Raw genomic sequence first — 13,321 nt, forward strand, 5'->3', positions numbered from 1 at the left:
CGACAGTGCGGCACTCCCTCAGCACTGACCCTCCGACAGTGCGGCTCTCCCTCAGCACTGACCCTCCGACAGTGCGGCGCTCCCTCAGCACTGACCCTCCGACAGTGCGGCGCTCCCTCAGCACTGACCCTCCGACAGTGCGGCGCTCCCTCAGCACTGACCCTCCACTCCCTGAGTGCCCTGCACTGAAGTGGTTCGATAAACTGATCACTGCCAATGCAATGGGAAAATGTTTAGCTTTTGGCAGCTCGTGAGTTTGAAAGCATCATTTTCAGATCGACTATTGTGCGTCGTTCTAACTCAGCGATTGGGCCGGTTGTGGTGGAGAGCCGGTAGGTGAGAGGTGTTTGAGATAATGTCCTAAACACACAGGTTAATTAGTCAGACACAGCGTGGGAATGTCAGGAGAGCCGAGGGTATGGGATGGCTGTGAATGGAGGGTCGGGGCACTATGAGGAAGATGCATCGACAGCAGAGAGACAACAAGATGCAGGGCTGGATGAACACAGCAGGCCAAGCAGCATCAGAGGAGCAGGAGGGAGATGGATTAGCAGAGTGCAGAGACAACGATGTGAGCTGAGGAGGAGTGAGGAAGCAAACAGATGGAAATGGAGAGGAAGCAGACTGGGAGCGATGTGATTTCAGGGACCTGCGTTGAATGAGTGAATACACACACACCCTCCTTACATTCTGCCTTTGCACAGACGAGACTGCTAGACGGGCAGCTGGAAAACTTCAGGATACTGCTCACGGCCAGGCTGATGTCCTCGTTGCTGGGGTACAGGCTAATCGAGGCAAATCGGAGATACTGCAGCTTTGGAGTCTCCTCTGGACCCACCTTTATGTGGGGAATCTGCAGGAAAAGGACGAACAAAGACGGGTTCAGGGGGAAGACAACGGGAAGCTGACCGCACAGTCCGATTCCACCACAAGCCCCAAACCAGCATCACTTCAGTAATTCTCTAAAGAGCATTCAGTCAGAGACAGACCCTCACCCTGTCCCAGAGAGAGACCCTCACCGTGTCCCAGAGAGAGACCCTCACCGTGTCCCAGAGACAGACCCTCACCCTGTCCCAGAGAGAGACACTCAGCCTGTCCCAGAGAGAGAGAGAGAGACAGACCCTCAGCCTGTCCCAAAGAGAGACCCTCGCCGTGTCCCAGAGAGAGACCCTCGCTGTGTCCCAGAGAGAGACCCTCACCCTGTCCCAGAGAGAGAGAGACCCTCACTCTGTCCCAGAGACAGACCCTCACCCTGTCCCAGAGAGAGAAAGACTCTCACCCTGTCCCAGGGAGAGACCCTCACGCTGTCCCAGAGAGAGAGACCCTCAACTTGTCCAAGGGAGAGAACCTCATCCTGTCCCAGGGAGAGAGAGAGATCCTCACCCTGTCCCAGAGAGACAGACCCTCACCCTGTCCCAGAGAGAGAGAGACTCTCACCCTGTCCCAGAGAGAGACAGACCCTCACCCTGTCCCAGAGAGAGAGAGAGACCCTCACCCTGTCCCAGAGACAGATCCTTACCCTGTCCCAGAGAGAGAGACCTTCACCCTGTCCCAGAGACAAGCCCTCACCCTGTCCCAGAGACAGACCCTCACCCTGTCCCAGAGAGAGACCCCCACCCTGTCCCAGAGACAAACCCTCACCCTGTCCCAGAGACAGATACTCAGCCTGTCCCAGAGAGAGAGAGAGAGAGACCCTCACCCTGTCCCAGAGAGAGACTCTCAGCCTGTCCCAGAGAGAGAAGAGACCCTTACCCTGTCCCAGAGAGGGAGAGAGAGAGAGACCCTCATCCTGTCCCAGAGAAAGACCCTCAACCTGTCCCAGAGACAAACTCTCACCCTGTCCCATGGAGATACCCTCAACCTGTCCCAGGGAGAGACCCTCACTCTGTCCCAGAGAGAGAGAGACCCTCAACTTGTCCGAGGGAGAGACCCTCATCCTGTCCCAGGGAGAGAGAGAACCTCAAACTGTCCCAGAGAGAGACCTCTCACCCTGTCCCAGAGACAGACATTTACCCTGTCCCAGAAAGAGACCCTCACGCTGTCCCAAAGAGAGACCCTCAATGTGTCCCAGAGAGACAGATCCTCACCCTGTCCCAGAGAGAGAGAGACCCTCACCCTGTCCCAGAGACAGACCCTCACTCCTCCCCAGAGATAGACCCTCACTCTGCACCAGAGAGAGACCCTCACCCTGTCCCAGAGAGAGAGAGAGACCCTCACCCTGTCCCAGAGACAGACCCTTACCCTGTCCCAGAGAGAGAGACCTTCACCCTGTCCCAGAGACAGACCCTCACCCTGTCCCAGAAAGAGACCCTCAACCTGTCCTAGGAAGAGACTCTCACCCCGTCCCAGGGAGAGATCCTCACCCTGTCCCAGGGAGAGAGAGAGAGACCCTCACCCTGTCCCTGAGAGAGCGCCACACCCTGTCCCACAGGGAGAGAGAGACCCTCACCCTGTCCCAGAGACAGACTCTTGCCCTGTCCCAGAGGGGGAGACCCTCACCCTGTCCCAGAGAGAGAGACCCTCACCCTGTCCCAGAGAGAGACCATCACCCTGTCCCAGAGAGAGAGACAGACCCTCACCCTGTCCCAGGGAGAGAGAGAGAGACAGACCCTCACTCAGTCACAGAGATTGCTGTGATGGCTTGATACCTGTGCCTGAGAGTACAGTCTGTTCATATTGTGAGAGTTTACAGTCTGCCAGTCACAATCACTGTGTCTGACTGTGATCTCTGTCCAATGGATTGTACCTCATCTCCAATTGAATGTTCCCTGGGAGAGTCTCCTGCCTTGTTACCCCTGTCTGTGTGTGATTAGTACATTTTCATTCGGTGACTCGGTGTGAGCTAGTGCCCTCTGGGGATTTTTGTCATGCACCCCTTGGAGGAATCATGGTTTGCTAAGTTTGGCTGAGTGGAATAGAAGACTTTAAGGCTCCACATGTCGCAAGAAAGTGAAGCTATTGGTATAACTACCCCCTCATCTACCATTTCCTCTGGCTGTGCAAGTCTGCGTTTTGGTCGGGCTTTCACTCTGGGTGCCATGTCCCTCCATCGGGGCTCCAAGTGGTGTTTCCACACCGGGAGACTTCATTATCTGGACTTTCACTGTACTACAATGGAAATACTGAACCATTTTCTATACAATTTACATTCCTGTAACTGCCCACTCCCTTACCCACCCCTACAGCGTCCCTCTCAAGGAGAAGGCTGAAGGGGGAAACCAGATAGAAGAATATAAAATTATGAGAGACTGGGAGGTAGTCTGTAATCTTTTTCCCAGATTGGAAATGTCAGCTGCTAGGGGCTTATGTTCAAATATGAGAGGGGGGTAAGTTTAAAGAAGATGTGCGAGGAAAGCAGAGAGTGTTAGGTTCCTGGAATGTGAGGTGGAGAGCTGTGTGACCCATTCCCACTCCAGGTTGTACCCATTCTGCGCCCATCCCTCCCTGTCCTAGAACTTCCCAAATCCGATGAAGCCCCAAACACTGGCCCTGCTGATACCCCATGCCTCCCAGAGCTGGACCTCCTTCCTGAACTGACCCACAGCTTCCTTCTCCTAGTCCCCTTCAATCGCCCCACACTGCTCCCTCTCTCTCTTGGCACTCATCCCAGATTCCCAGGCCTCGGATACCTCTCCCGCTCACCATTCCTCCCCCTCCTTCGAGCGCCATCTTGTTTACCTCTTTCTCTCCACAGATGTGACTAATGAAGGCTCCAGATGCTGGACTTGACGAAGGCCCCAAAATGGCTGCCACACCCTTGGGCAGAATCTGACACACTGTGGAAGAAGACAGCAACACAGACAGGGAGCGTGGTTAATGGCAAGGATCTGACATCAATGGTTCCCCGTGTTCCGAGCAGGACAGGAGGAACTACATCTGAGTCTAACAACAAATGTGCCTGGCATTTATGTACGCCTTTAGTATCATAAACCATCCAGTCACATTGCAGAGGATCATTACCCGACTACAGTAAACACCAACACCATGACGAGAATAACAGGAAAGGTGAACAGAAACATGGACAAAGGGCTCAAAGACAGAGAGAGGGAGAGAGGACAAAGTGAGAGAGGGATACAGAGGGACATGGAGGGAGAGGCAGAGAGAGAGAGAGGCAGAGATACAGAGAGGAGGAGAGAGAGAAATAGAGACAGAGACAGAAGGGCAGAGAGAGAGGCAGAGAGAGACAGAGAAAGAGAGCGAGAGAGAGAGAGAGACAGACCCAAAGGGACAGAGAGAGAAAAAGAGAGACAGAGCCAGAGCAACAGACAGAGAGAGAGAATGAGAGACAGACCCAAAGGGACAGGAAGACAGCGACAGAGAGAGAGAGAGAATGATAGAGAGACAGAGAGAGAGAGAGAGAGGGGCACTGAGTATAAAAATGTTGGCTAGTTCTGTTGCAGCTGGATAAGACTTGAGTTCAGCCACATTTGGAATATTGTGTACTGGTCACCACACTATAGGAAGGATATAGGGGATTTGGAGAGGGTGCAGAAGAGGTTTACCAGGATGCTGTCTGCATTGCAGTGTGTTAGCTATAAGGAGGTTGGACAGACTTGGATTGTTTTTGCTGGAGAGTCGGAGGCTGAAGGGGGAAACCAGATAGAAGAATATAAAATTATGAGAGACTGGGAGGTAGTCTGTAATCTTTTTCCCAGATTGGAAATGTCAACTGCTAGGGGCTTATGTTCAAATATGAGAGGGGGGTAAGTTTAAAGAAGATGTGCGAGGAAAGCAGAGAGTGTTAGATTCCTGGAATGTGAGGTGGTAGTAGAAGCAGATACAATAGAAACAGTTAAGAGGCATTTAGTCAGACACTTAGCCCAGCAGGGAACACGGGGATCCAGGTCCTGAGGAGGCAAATGGGATCAGTTTAGAATGGCATCAGGGTCAGTGCAGAGATGGTGGGACAGAAGGGCCTGTTCCTGTGCTGTTCTATGTTGTTGCTGTTCTATGTAGAGATAGAGAAAGAGAAAGAGACAGAGGAAAAGAGAAACGGCAAAAGAGACAGAGAGAGAGAGAGAAAGACAAAGTGAAAGAGACAGAAACACAGAGGGAGAGGTATACATATACACACACACAGACACACACATATACATAAAGGCACACATAGACAGTCAGACACACACAGAGACACAAACAGACAGTCACACACACACACACTTAAACACAGAAACACACATACACAGAGACACACACATATCCACACACACATACACACACACAGACACACACACAGGCACATACACAGGCACGCACACACACACACACACACACAGAGCTTCCCACTCATTCAGACATGATTCCTCTGAAGAACATAAAAGATTACTTTGTATTCCAATCAGAAAGCCATTTACATGCACAAAACGGAAAGGTTAAGTAAGATTAAATACTGATTTACCCCATTTTTCAATTCTCTCTCTCTGTCCACAAAAGATGCTACGTACATGGCTCGTTCTAACCTGTTGTCCAATTGCGGTGATTTTTACTCCGGCTGTGAACCTCTGGTCCACTCACAGCTTCCAACTAATTCATGCCCATTGAAATTGTTCCACAGAGGCCGGTATCCCATCACCAAGTCACCTTTTATTTAACATGGGGAGAGTCCTCGACACTGATCCACTCAAGAGGTTAGGGTCTGGAACGTACTGTCTGAGAGTGTGTAGGGGAGGCAGGTTCACTTGAGGGGTTAGGGTCTGGGAATGTACTGTCTGAGAGTGTGTAGGGGAGGCAGGTTCACTTGAGGGGTTAGGGTCTGAAACGTACTGTCTGGGCATGTGGGGGGAGGCTGTTGGGCCCCTCGATCCTGCTCTGCCCTGTCCAATAGGATCATGGCTGATCTGACATTCCTCACGTCCACTTTCCTGACCTTTCCCTCGATTCCCCGACTGATCAAGAATCTATCTGTCTCGGCCTTAAATATACACAAGGACTCTGCCCCCACAGCTCTCCGCGGCAAGACTCACAACCCTCAGGGAGAAGCAATTCCTCCTCATCTCAGTCTTCAATGGGTGCCCCCTTTACTCTGAGACTGTGCCCTCTGGTCCTAGACTCTCCCATGAGGGGAAACATCCTCCCAGCATTGACTCTCTCAGGTCCCTGTATGTTTCAATGAGATCACCTCACGTTCTTCCAAACTCCAGTGAGTAGAGTCCCCTGTCTGTTTAACCTTTGTTCATAAGGCAATCCCTCCATATTGGGGATGATCCAAATGAACCTTCTTTGAACTGCCTCCAATGAAATGATTTCTTTCCTTAAATAAGAGGAACAAAGCTGCTCACAGTGCTCCAGATGTGATCTCCCCAACACCTTGTACATTTGCAATAAGACTTCCCTACTCGTATATTCCAACACCCTGGAAATAAGGGCCAACATTCCCTCTGCCCTTCCTGATTACCTGCTTGCCCCTGTGTGCCAGCTTTCAGTATTTTGTGCACAAAGTCCCTTTGTGTTGCAGCTTTCTGCAGTTTACTCTCCACTTATATAGTACTTTTTGTTCTCCCTTCTAAAACAACTAACTTCACATTTTCCCACGTAGTACTCCCGTTGTGATTGTAATGAGGTCAGCCAGGTGGACCTCACAGAATGTGAGTTCCCCCGATTGGAGCTGGGATCCTGATCCAATCAGGGAGCCCTGGCTGACATAAAACGATGAGTGTCAGGGATATTGAGCTGTGAACGCCTGTCTCAGTGGGAGGCCGTGCTATTTTACAATTTTCTTGAGGATCCTTGACGGAACAGTATTGGTGGTGAGTGATTGACTGGCTCAACATTTCACAATTGGCCCCCTGAGCAAAGTCCTAATTAAACACCCAGAAGTTTCCAAGAATGACTAGGGATGGTCAGAGGAGGCGAGGCCACCTTGCATGTTGGCCTGGAAGGAATTCCGCAAGGCATGCCCAGTACCTTCCAAGCAAAAGTAGAGGCAGAAATCAGGACGCTGGAAAGTGAAGGAATCAAAAAACCAGAGATAGTGAGAACTGTCGATGCTGGAGTTTGAGAGAACAAGGTGGGGAGCTGGAGGAACACAGCAGGCCAGGCAGCATCAGAGGAGCAGGAAAGCTGACGTTTCGGGTCGGGACCCTCAATAAACCAGCTCCACCCGTACCAACTGTAAAGCCTGATGGGTTGCTTCACCTTTGTGGAGATTTTAGACAAAAACAGTGAACTGTTTCTCACCATCACGTAGATACCTAATCCCTCACATAGAGGATTTACGCACAAAGCTGGTGGGTGGGGTGAGGGGCGCCTGTCCTTCACAAAATTGGACGTGAGCCACACTTATTTGCAGTTGTGATCAGATGAGGATTCCCAGAAATATGCGACAGTTAATACCCGTGAGGGCTTGTAGCGATATACCAGACTGGCAATGGCATAGCGTCAGCCTGTATAATTTGTCAGTGGACAATGGAGAATATTTTTCAAGAGCTACCTCAGGTCGCTACTTACCTGAATTGTTTTTTGACGAGAGCTTCACTGGCCAGGCAGTATTTATTGCCCATCCCTAATTGCCCAGAGGGCAGTTACGAGTCAACCACATTGCTGTGGGTCTGGAGTCACATGTAGGCCAGACCAGGTGAGGATGGCAGTTTCCTTCCCTAAAGTACATTAGTGAACCAGATGGGGTTTTCCTGACAATCGACAATTAATTCATGGTCATCATTAGATACTTTTATTGAATTCAAATTCCACCATCTGCCATGGCGGGATTTGAACCTGGTCCTCAGAACATTATCTGGGTCTCTGGGTTCACAGCCCAACGATAATACCACTAGGCCATCGAGTAGGGACATTCTAATGACAGGGAAAACTTGTAAGGAGCACTTAGAGAACTTGCTTGTAGTTCCAAGGCACTTTTCCAAGGTGACAGTGTGCCTCAGGTGGGAACAATGTGCGTTCCAGGCACCCCAAGTGAAATGACCTGGGTTACATGGTCGACAACACTCCTTACACCCGTTGGAAGACAAAGTGAGGACGATCAGAGGTGTCTCACTGCCACATCCATACTGGAGCTTAGGTCTTTCCTTGGGCCAGTGATTTATTATGGAAAGTTTATACATGATCAGGCATCTATCCTGGCACCTTTGCATGATCTTCTCACAAAGGGTCAGCCTTGGACATGGTGGCACAGACAAGCCCTAGCTTTCTGGGGAGTGAAGAAACAGTTATCATTCTCCAAGGTGTTGGTGCACTGTGATGCCAAGAAAGATCTCACATTGAAGTATGATGCCTCCCCATATGGCATCGGGGTGGTATTAGCAGCCAACTCGAGAGGAGTGCCCAGTTTATGCATCCAGGGCTTTGGCTAGCGCAGAGCGTAAATGTGCCCAGATAGAAAAAGAAGGATTGGTGGTAATTTTTGGAGTCAACGTTCCACTATGGGCGACAAACTCCCACTGGCTCAACTTAAAGAGGACAAGGCCATGCCACCCATAGCTTCGGGCTGCATTCAGCAGTGGGCTCTAATACATAAATGCCTATAATTACACTTAGGAACATCGTCCAGAAGGCCATGTAGTGAATGTGGATGCATTGAGCTGTTTCCTATTAGCAGATACATCATCAGTGGTATTCTCAATGGAAGGGTCTGAAATTATGTTAAATTTTCTGGATGCGCTACAGCTGACAATATCAGACTCTGGACACAGAAAGATCCAGTCCTTCCAAAACTGCAATAACTGGCATTAGTCGGGAAAACCAAAGGACTGCCGCAACTAGAACTGGGAGCCTTTTGGACCTGGAGGGACCAGCTCACAGTAGACAATGGCAGATTGTTATGGGGCGCGCGGGTGGTTTTTCTCAGTGAGAGCTACCAGGGCCATCTCAGGGGTCTCCAAAATGATGCTATAGGTCAGGGGTTACGCCTGGCGGCCAGGCTAGGATGCAGACATGGCCGCATTGGTGGGACAGTGCCCAGAGTGTTAACAGAGCCAGCAGCCTCATAAAACTGGCCAGGTAAACCTTAGACTCAGTTGCGCGTTGACTATGCAGGTCCTTTCATGGGTTCAATGCTTACCATCCCCTCAAGGTGTTTGGACATGCATACGGTCCATTTTGTCAAAGAACGGAGCAACGATAGAAAAATCGCACACGTATATAGCGACGCATGGAGTCCCGGAGGTATTTTGTCACAGGTAACAGGCCATCATTTACCAACAAGGACTGGAATCCCATTCTACATTAAATAGTAACTAGACTGTATCAAGACAGTTCTATATCACACATCATCCGATACCTTGGCAGAAAGACCAATCCAGGCTCTGTAGAAACAGCCATTGGCCTCACTAGATACCAAGCTGTCCCAGGCTCCTGTTTGATTATAGGACATGCAACTACAGAGAAGGCTCCAGCAGAGTTGCTAATGGGGAGAAGTCTCTGCTCCAGGCTACATCTGATCTTCCTGGAGGAGATGGGTGGGGGGGATGTTGGTAGTGGTGGAAGGATGAAACAGCATCAGAAACACCATCGCCAAACCCAAGACTCTGTCAAGCAACAGAGACAGTTTGATACAAAGGACCAAGTCTGGTGCAGGAACCACGGGGATGGCCTGGCATGGCTAACAGTCCTGGTTGGTAGATCAAGACAAATGCTATTGTCAAAGACTGTGCATTTGTAAATAAAGGGTGATTAGTGATTGGATGCTGGCCTCTGTTGCATTTTGGAAAGGCAAATGAGGGCAGGTCTTTTGCACTTAATGGTAAAGTCCTGAGGAGTATTGCCAAATAGAGACCTTGGAGTGCAGGTTCATAGTTCCTTGAAAGTGGAGTTGCAGGTAGACAGGGCGGTGAAGAAGGTGTCTGGTACGCTTGCCTTTATTGGTCAGTTCATTGAGTATAGGAGTTGGGAGGGTCATGTTGCAGCTGTACAGGACATTGGTTAGGGCCACTTTTGGAATACTGTGTGCAATTCTGGTCTCCTTGCTATAGGAAGGATGTTGTAAAACTTGAAAGGGTTCAGAAAAGATTTACAAGGATGTTGCAGGGTTTGGAAGGTTTGAGCTATAGGGATAGGCTGAATAGACTGGGGTTATTTTCCCTGGAGTGTCGGAGGCTGAGGGGTGACCTTATAAAGGTTTATAAAATCATGGGGCATGGATAGGGTGAATAGTCAAAGTCTTTTCTCAGGGGTAGGGGAGTCCATAATTAAAGGGCATAGGTTTAAGGTGAGAGGGGAAAGATTTAAAAGGGACTCAAGGAGCAACTTTTTCACACAGAGGGTGGTGTGTATATGGAATGAGCTGCCAGAGGAAGTGGTGGAGGCTGGTACAATTACAACATTTAAAAAGAAAAAACCTTGACTACTCACCCTATCCATGTCCCTCATGATCTTATAAACCTCTATAAGGTCACCCCTCAGCCTCCGACGCTCCAGGGAAAATAGTCCCAGCCTATTCAGCCTCTCCCTGTAGCTCAAACCCTCCAACCCCAGCAACATCCTTGTAAATCTTACCTGAACCCTTTCAAGTTTCACAACATCTTTCCTATAGCAGGGAGACCAGAACTGAGCGCAGTATTCCAAAAACAGATGTCCTGTATAGCCACAACATGACCCTCCCAAATCCTCTCCTCAATGCACTGACCAATAAAGGCAAGCGTACCAAACGCCTTCTTCACCGCCCTGTCTACCTGCGACTCCACTTTCAAGGAACTATGAACCTGCATTCCAAGGTCTTTTTGCTTGCCAACATTCCCCAGGGTCTTACCATTAAGTGTATAAGTTCTGCCCTGATTTGCCTTTACAAAATGCAGCACCTCACATTTTATCTAAATTAAACTCCATCTGCCACTGCTCGGCCCATCTGATCGAGCAACGTTTCTGTTCTGTATTACCAAGCAATTACTTGTAAGTCAGTCACGGACAGATTGATAAAAATGAGAGACAGATTTGTGACACTGTTCGCAAAAATGACCCTGAGCTTCCAGTTGCCTGTCACTTTATCACAAAACTGTGTACCCTGGTCAATCTCTCAGTCTCAGGTTTGCTGCAGTGCTCCAGCGAAGCTCAGCGCAAGCTGGATTAACAGCACCTCTCTTTCCTCTCAGGAACTCTACAGCCTTCTGAACTCAATATCGGGTTGAATGATTTTAGGCACATTCTCCCATTCCCAATCCCACACGTACACAACCCACTGTCGGATACTAAAAGCCCCCATTAGCAGCTATCCATTCCATCAGCTGACTTTACCCACTCCTTTGCCTGTCTCTCTCTTTCTTTGGACTCCATCTCTACCTATCATTTACTTCTTCCCCCCTCCCACCCCCACCCTGTCTTCGGCATGAATACCAACTTTTTCCCAGCTACCATCAGTTCTGATGAAGGGCCACTGGACCCGAAACGTTAACTCTGAATTCTCTCCACAGATGCTGCCAGACCTGTTGAGATCTTCAAGCAATTTCTGTTTTTGTTACATAGAGCATAGAATAGTACAGCACAGCACAGGCCCTTTGGCCCACAAAGTTGTGCCAACCTATTATCCTACTAAGATCAATCTACCCTGCATACCCTACATTTTACTATCCTCCATGTGCCTATCCAAGAGTCACTTAAAAGTTTCTAAAGTATCTGACAAAGTCTCTAAAGTATCTGTTGCATGTTGATGAGACTGGGAGACAGACAGACAGAGACAGAGACAGGCGGACAGAGAGAGAGACAGAGACAGGCGGACAGGCAGAGACAGGCAGGCAGAGAGAGACAGAGACAGGCGGACAGAAAGAGAGACAGCGATAGGCAGGCAGGCAGAGACAGAGACAGGCGGACAGGCAGAGACAGAGACAGGCGGACAGAGAGAGAGAGAGAGAGACAGGCGGACAGGCAGAGACAGGCGGACAGAGACAGGCAGACAGAGAGAGACAGAGACAGGCGGACAGAGAGAGAGGGAGACAGGCAGAGAGAGAGAGAGAGAGAGACAGAGAGACAGGCGGACAGAGAGAGGGAGAGACAGAGACAGGCGGACAGGCAGAGACAGGCGGACAGAGAGAGACAGAGACAGGCGGACAGGCAGGGACAGAGAGAGACAGAGACAGGCGGACAGGCAGAGACAGATCGATAAGAATGAGAGACAGATTGAGTTGACACTGAGCGGTGTGCCTCAAACAGTGCTGGTGACAGAAATCTCAGAGCACCTGCCCGCTTACTGGTATCTGTCGCCTCGTACTGACTGTCCTGGCCCAGCTCAAAGATTTCCACCTCAACCCGAGCCTTGGCGGGCACCTCGATGATGCTGTTGATCTTTTCCCTCGCCAGCGCCAGTGCTAATCGCTCTCCCCTGCCGCACGTCGTGTAGTCATCCAAGACAGCAGCTAGAACGAAGAAAAATACACCGGTGAGTACCAGTGGGCCAGGGTTCGATCCCTGCTGCCTGCTCACCCATCTCAGCACGGCCTGGTGGGTGACCTTTGGGGTGGGTGCAGGGAGCCTGTGATAGGCTTGTCAGGCTGGAAAACACCACACGAGGAACTCGCCTGAGGGTGCACTGTCTCTTACTCTCGTCTGATGGAGGCTCAGTCTTTGAAATGGGTGGGTTCCCGACACAGATGCCCCTGGATTATTCAGAGGAAGGGGCTCTGCTTACAGAAAGAAACTGGCTCCTGGTGACTGTACAAGGCAGGAGGGGCCCTGGTCAAAGTGGTCTCACTCATTCCCTGAGTCCTGGTTGCCACAGAGAGGGCAGAACTGAGGTCTAACTGGTGAAGTAGGAAGCTCTGGTCAGATACTGAGGAATGTTCAAACTATGGAGGTGTCTGGTTGTCTGTCTGACATCAGTGAAGTGGTGTAGGGAGACCCATCATAGGGCAGGAACTGGTTAATGCGGGAGTGACGCGCGTTCCTGTCGGAGAAGTGATTGACCTCAATGGTATTGGGTGTGGAGACTGGCCACAGCTGGGAGAGGCTGGAGTGTGAAGTGTAATGTAACAGGGTAGCTGTTATGGGGGACTTTAACTTTCCAAATATTGACTGGACACGCTATAGTTCGAGTACTTCAGATGGGTCAGTTTTTGTCCAATGTGTGCAGGAGGGTTTCCTGACACAGTATGTAGATAGGCTAACAAGAGGCGAGGCCACATTGGATTTGGTACTGGGTAATGAACCAGGCCAGGTGTTAGATTTGGAGGTAGGTGAGCACTTTGGTAATAGTGACCACAATTCGGTTACGTTTACTTTAGTGATGGAAAGGGATCGGTATATAAAGCAGGGCAAGAGTTATAGCTGGGGGAAAGGCAACTATGAGGCGATGAGGCAAGATTTAGGATGCATAGGATGGAGAAGGAAACTGCAGGGGCTGGGCACAATTGAAATGTGGAGCTTGTTCAAGGAACAGCTACTG

General features: G+C 50.1%; 1 protein-coding gene across 1 annotated transcript in view; it reads right to left on the bottom strand.

Annotated features, from left to right (window-relative positions):
• Positions 1-687: 687 nt before the first annotated feature.
• The window catches only part of LOC125481700 (glutamate receptor ionotropic, kainate 5-like), a gene marked incomplete at both ends in the record, with an annotated part of 15,663 nt that continues 3,029 nt past the window's right edge, over positions 688-13,321 (bottom strand). Inside the window, 3 exons of the mRNA XM_048593582.1 lie at positions 688-853; positions 3,679-3,776; positions 12,132-12,296. Coding sequence (XP_048449539.1) covers positions 688-853; positions 3,679-3,776; positions 12,132-12,296 — 429 coding nt within the window. The remainder of the gene's footprint in view (positions 854-3,678; positions 3,777-12,131; positions 12,297-13,321) is intronic.

The sequence above is a fragment of the Rhincodon typus genome, unplaced genomic scaffold, assembly GCF_021869965.1.
Source record: "Rhincodon typus isolate 14 unplaced genomic scaffold, sRhiTyp1.1 hic_rhity00003176, whole genome shotgun sequence".
Taxonomy (NCBI): Eukaryota; Metazoa; Chordata; class Chondrichthyes; order Orectolobiformes; family Rhincodontidae; genus Rhincodon; species Rhincodon typus.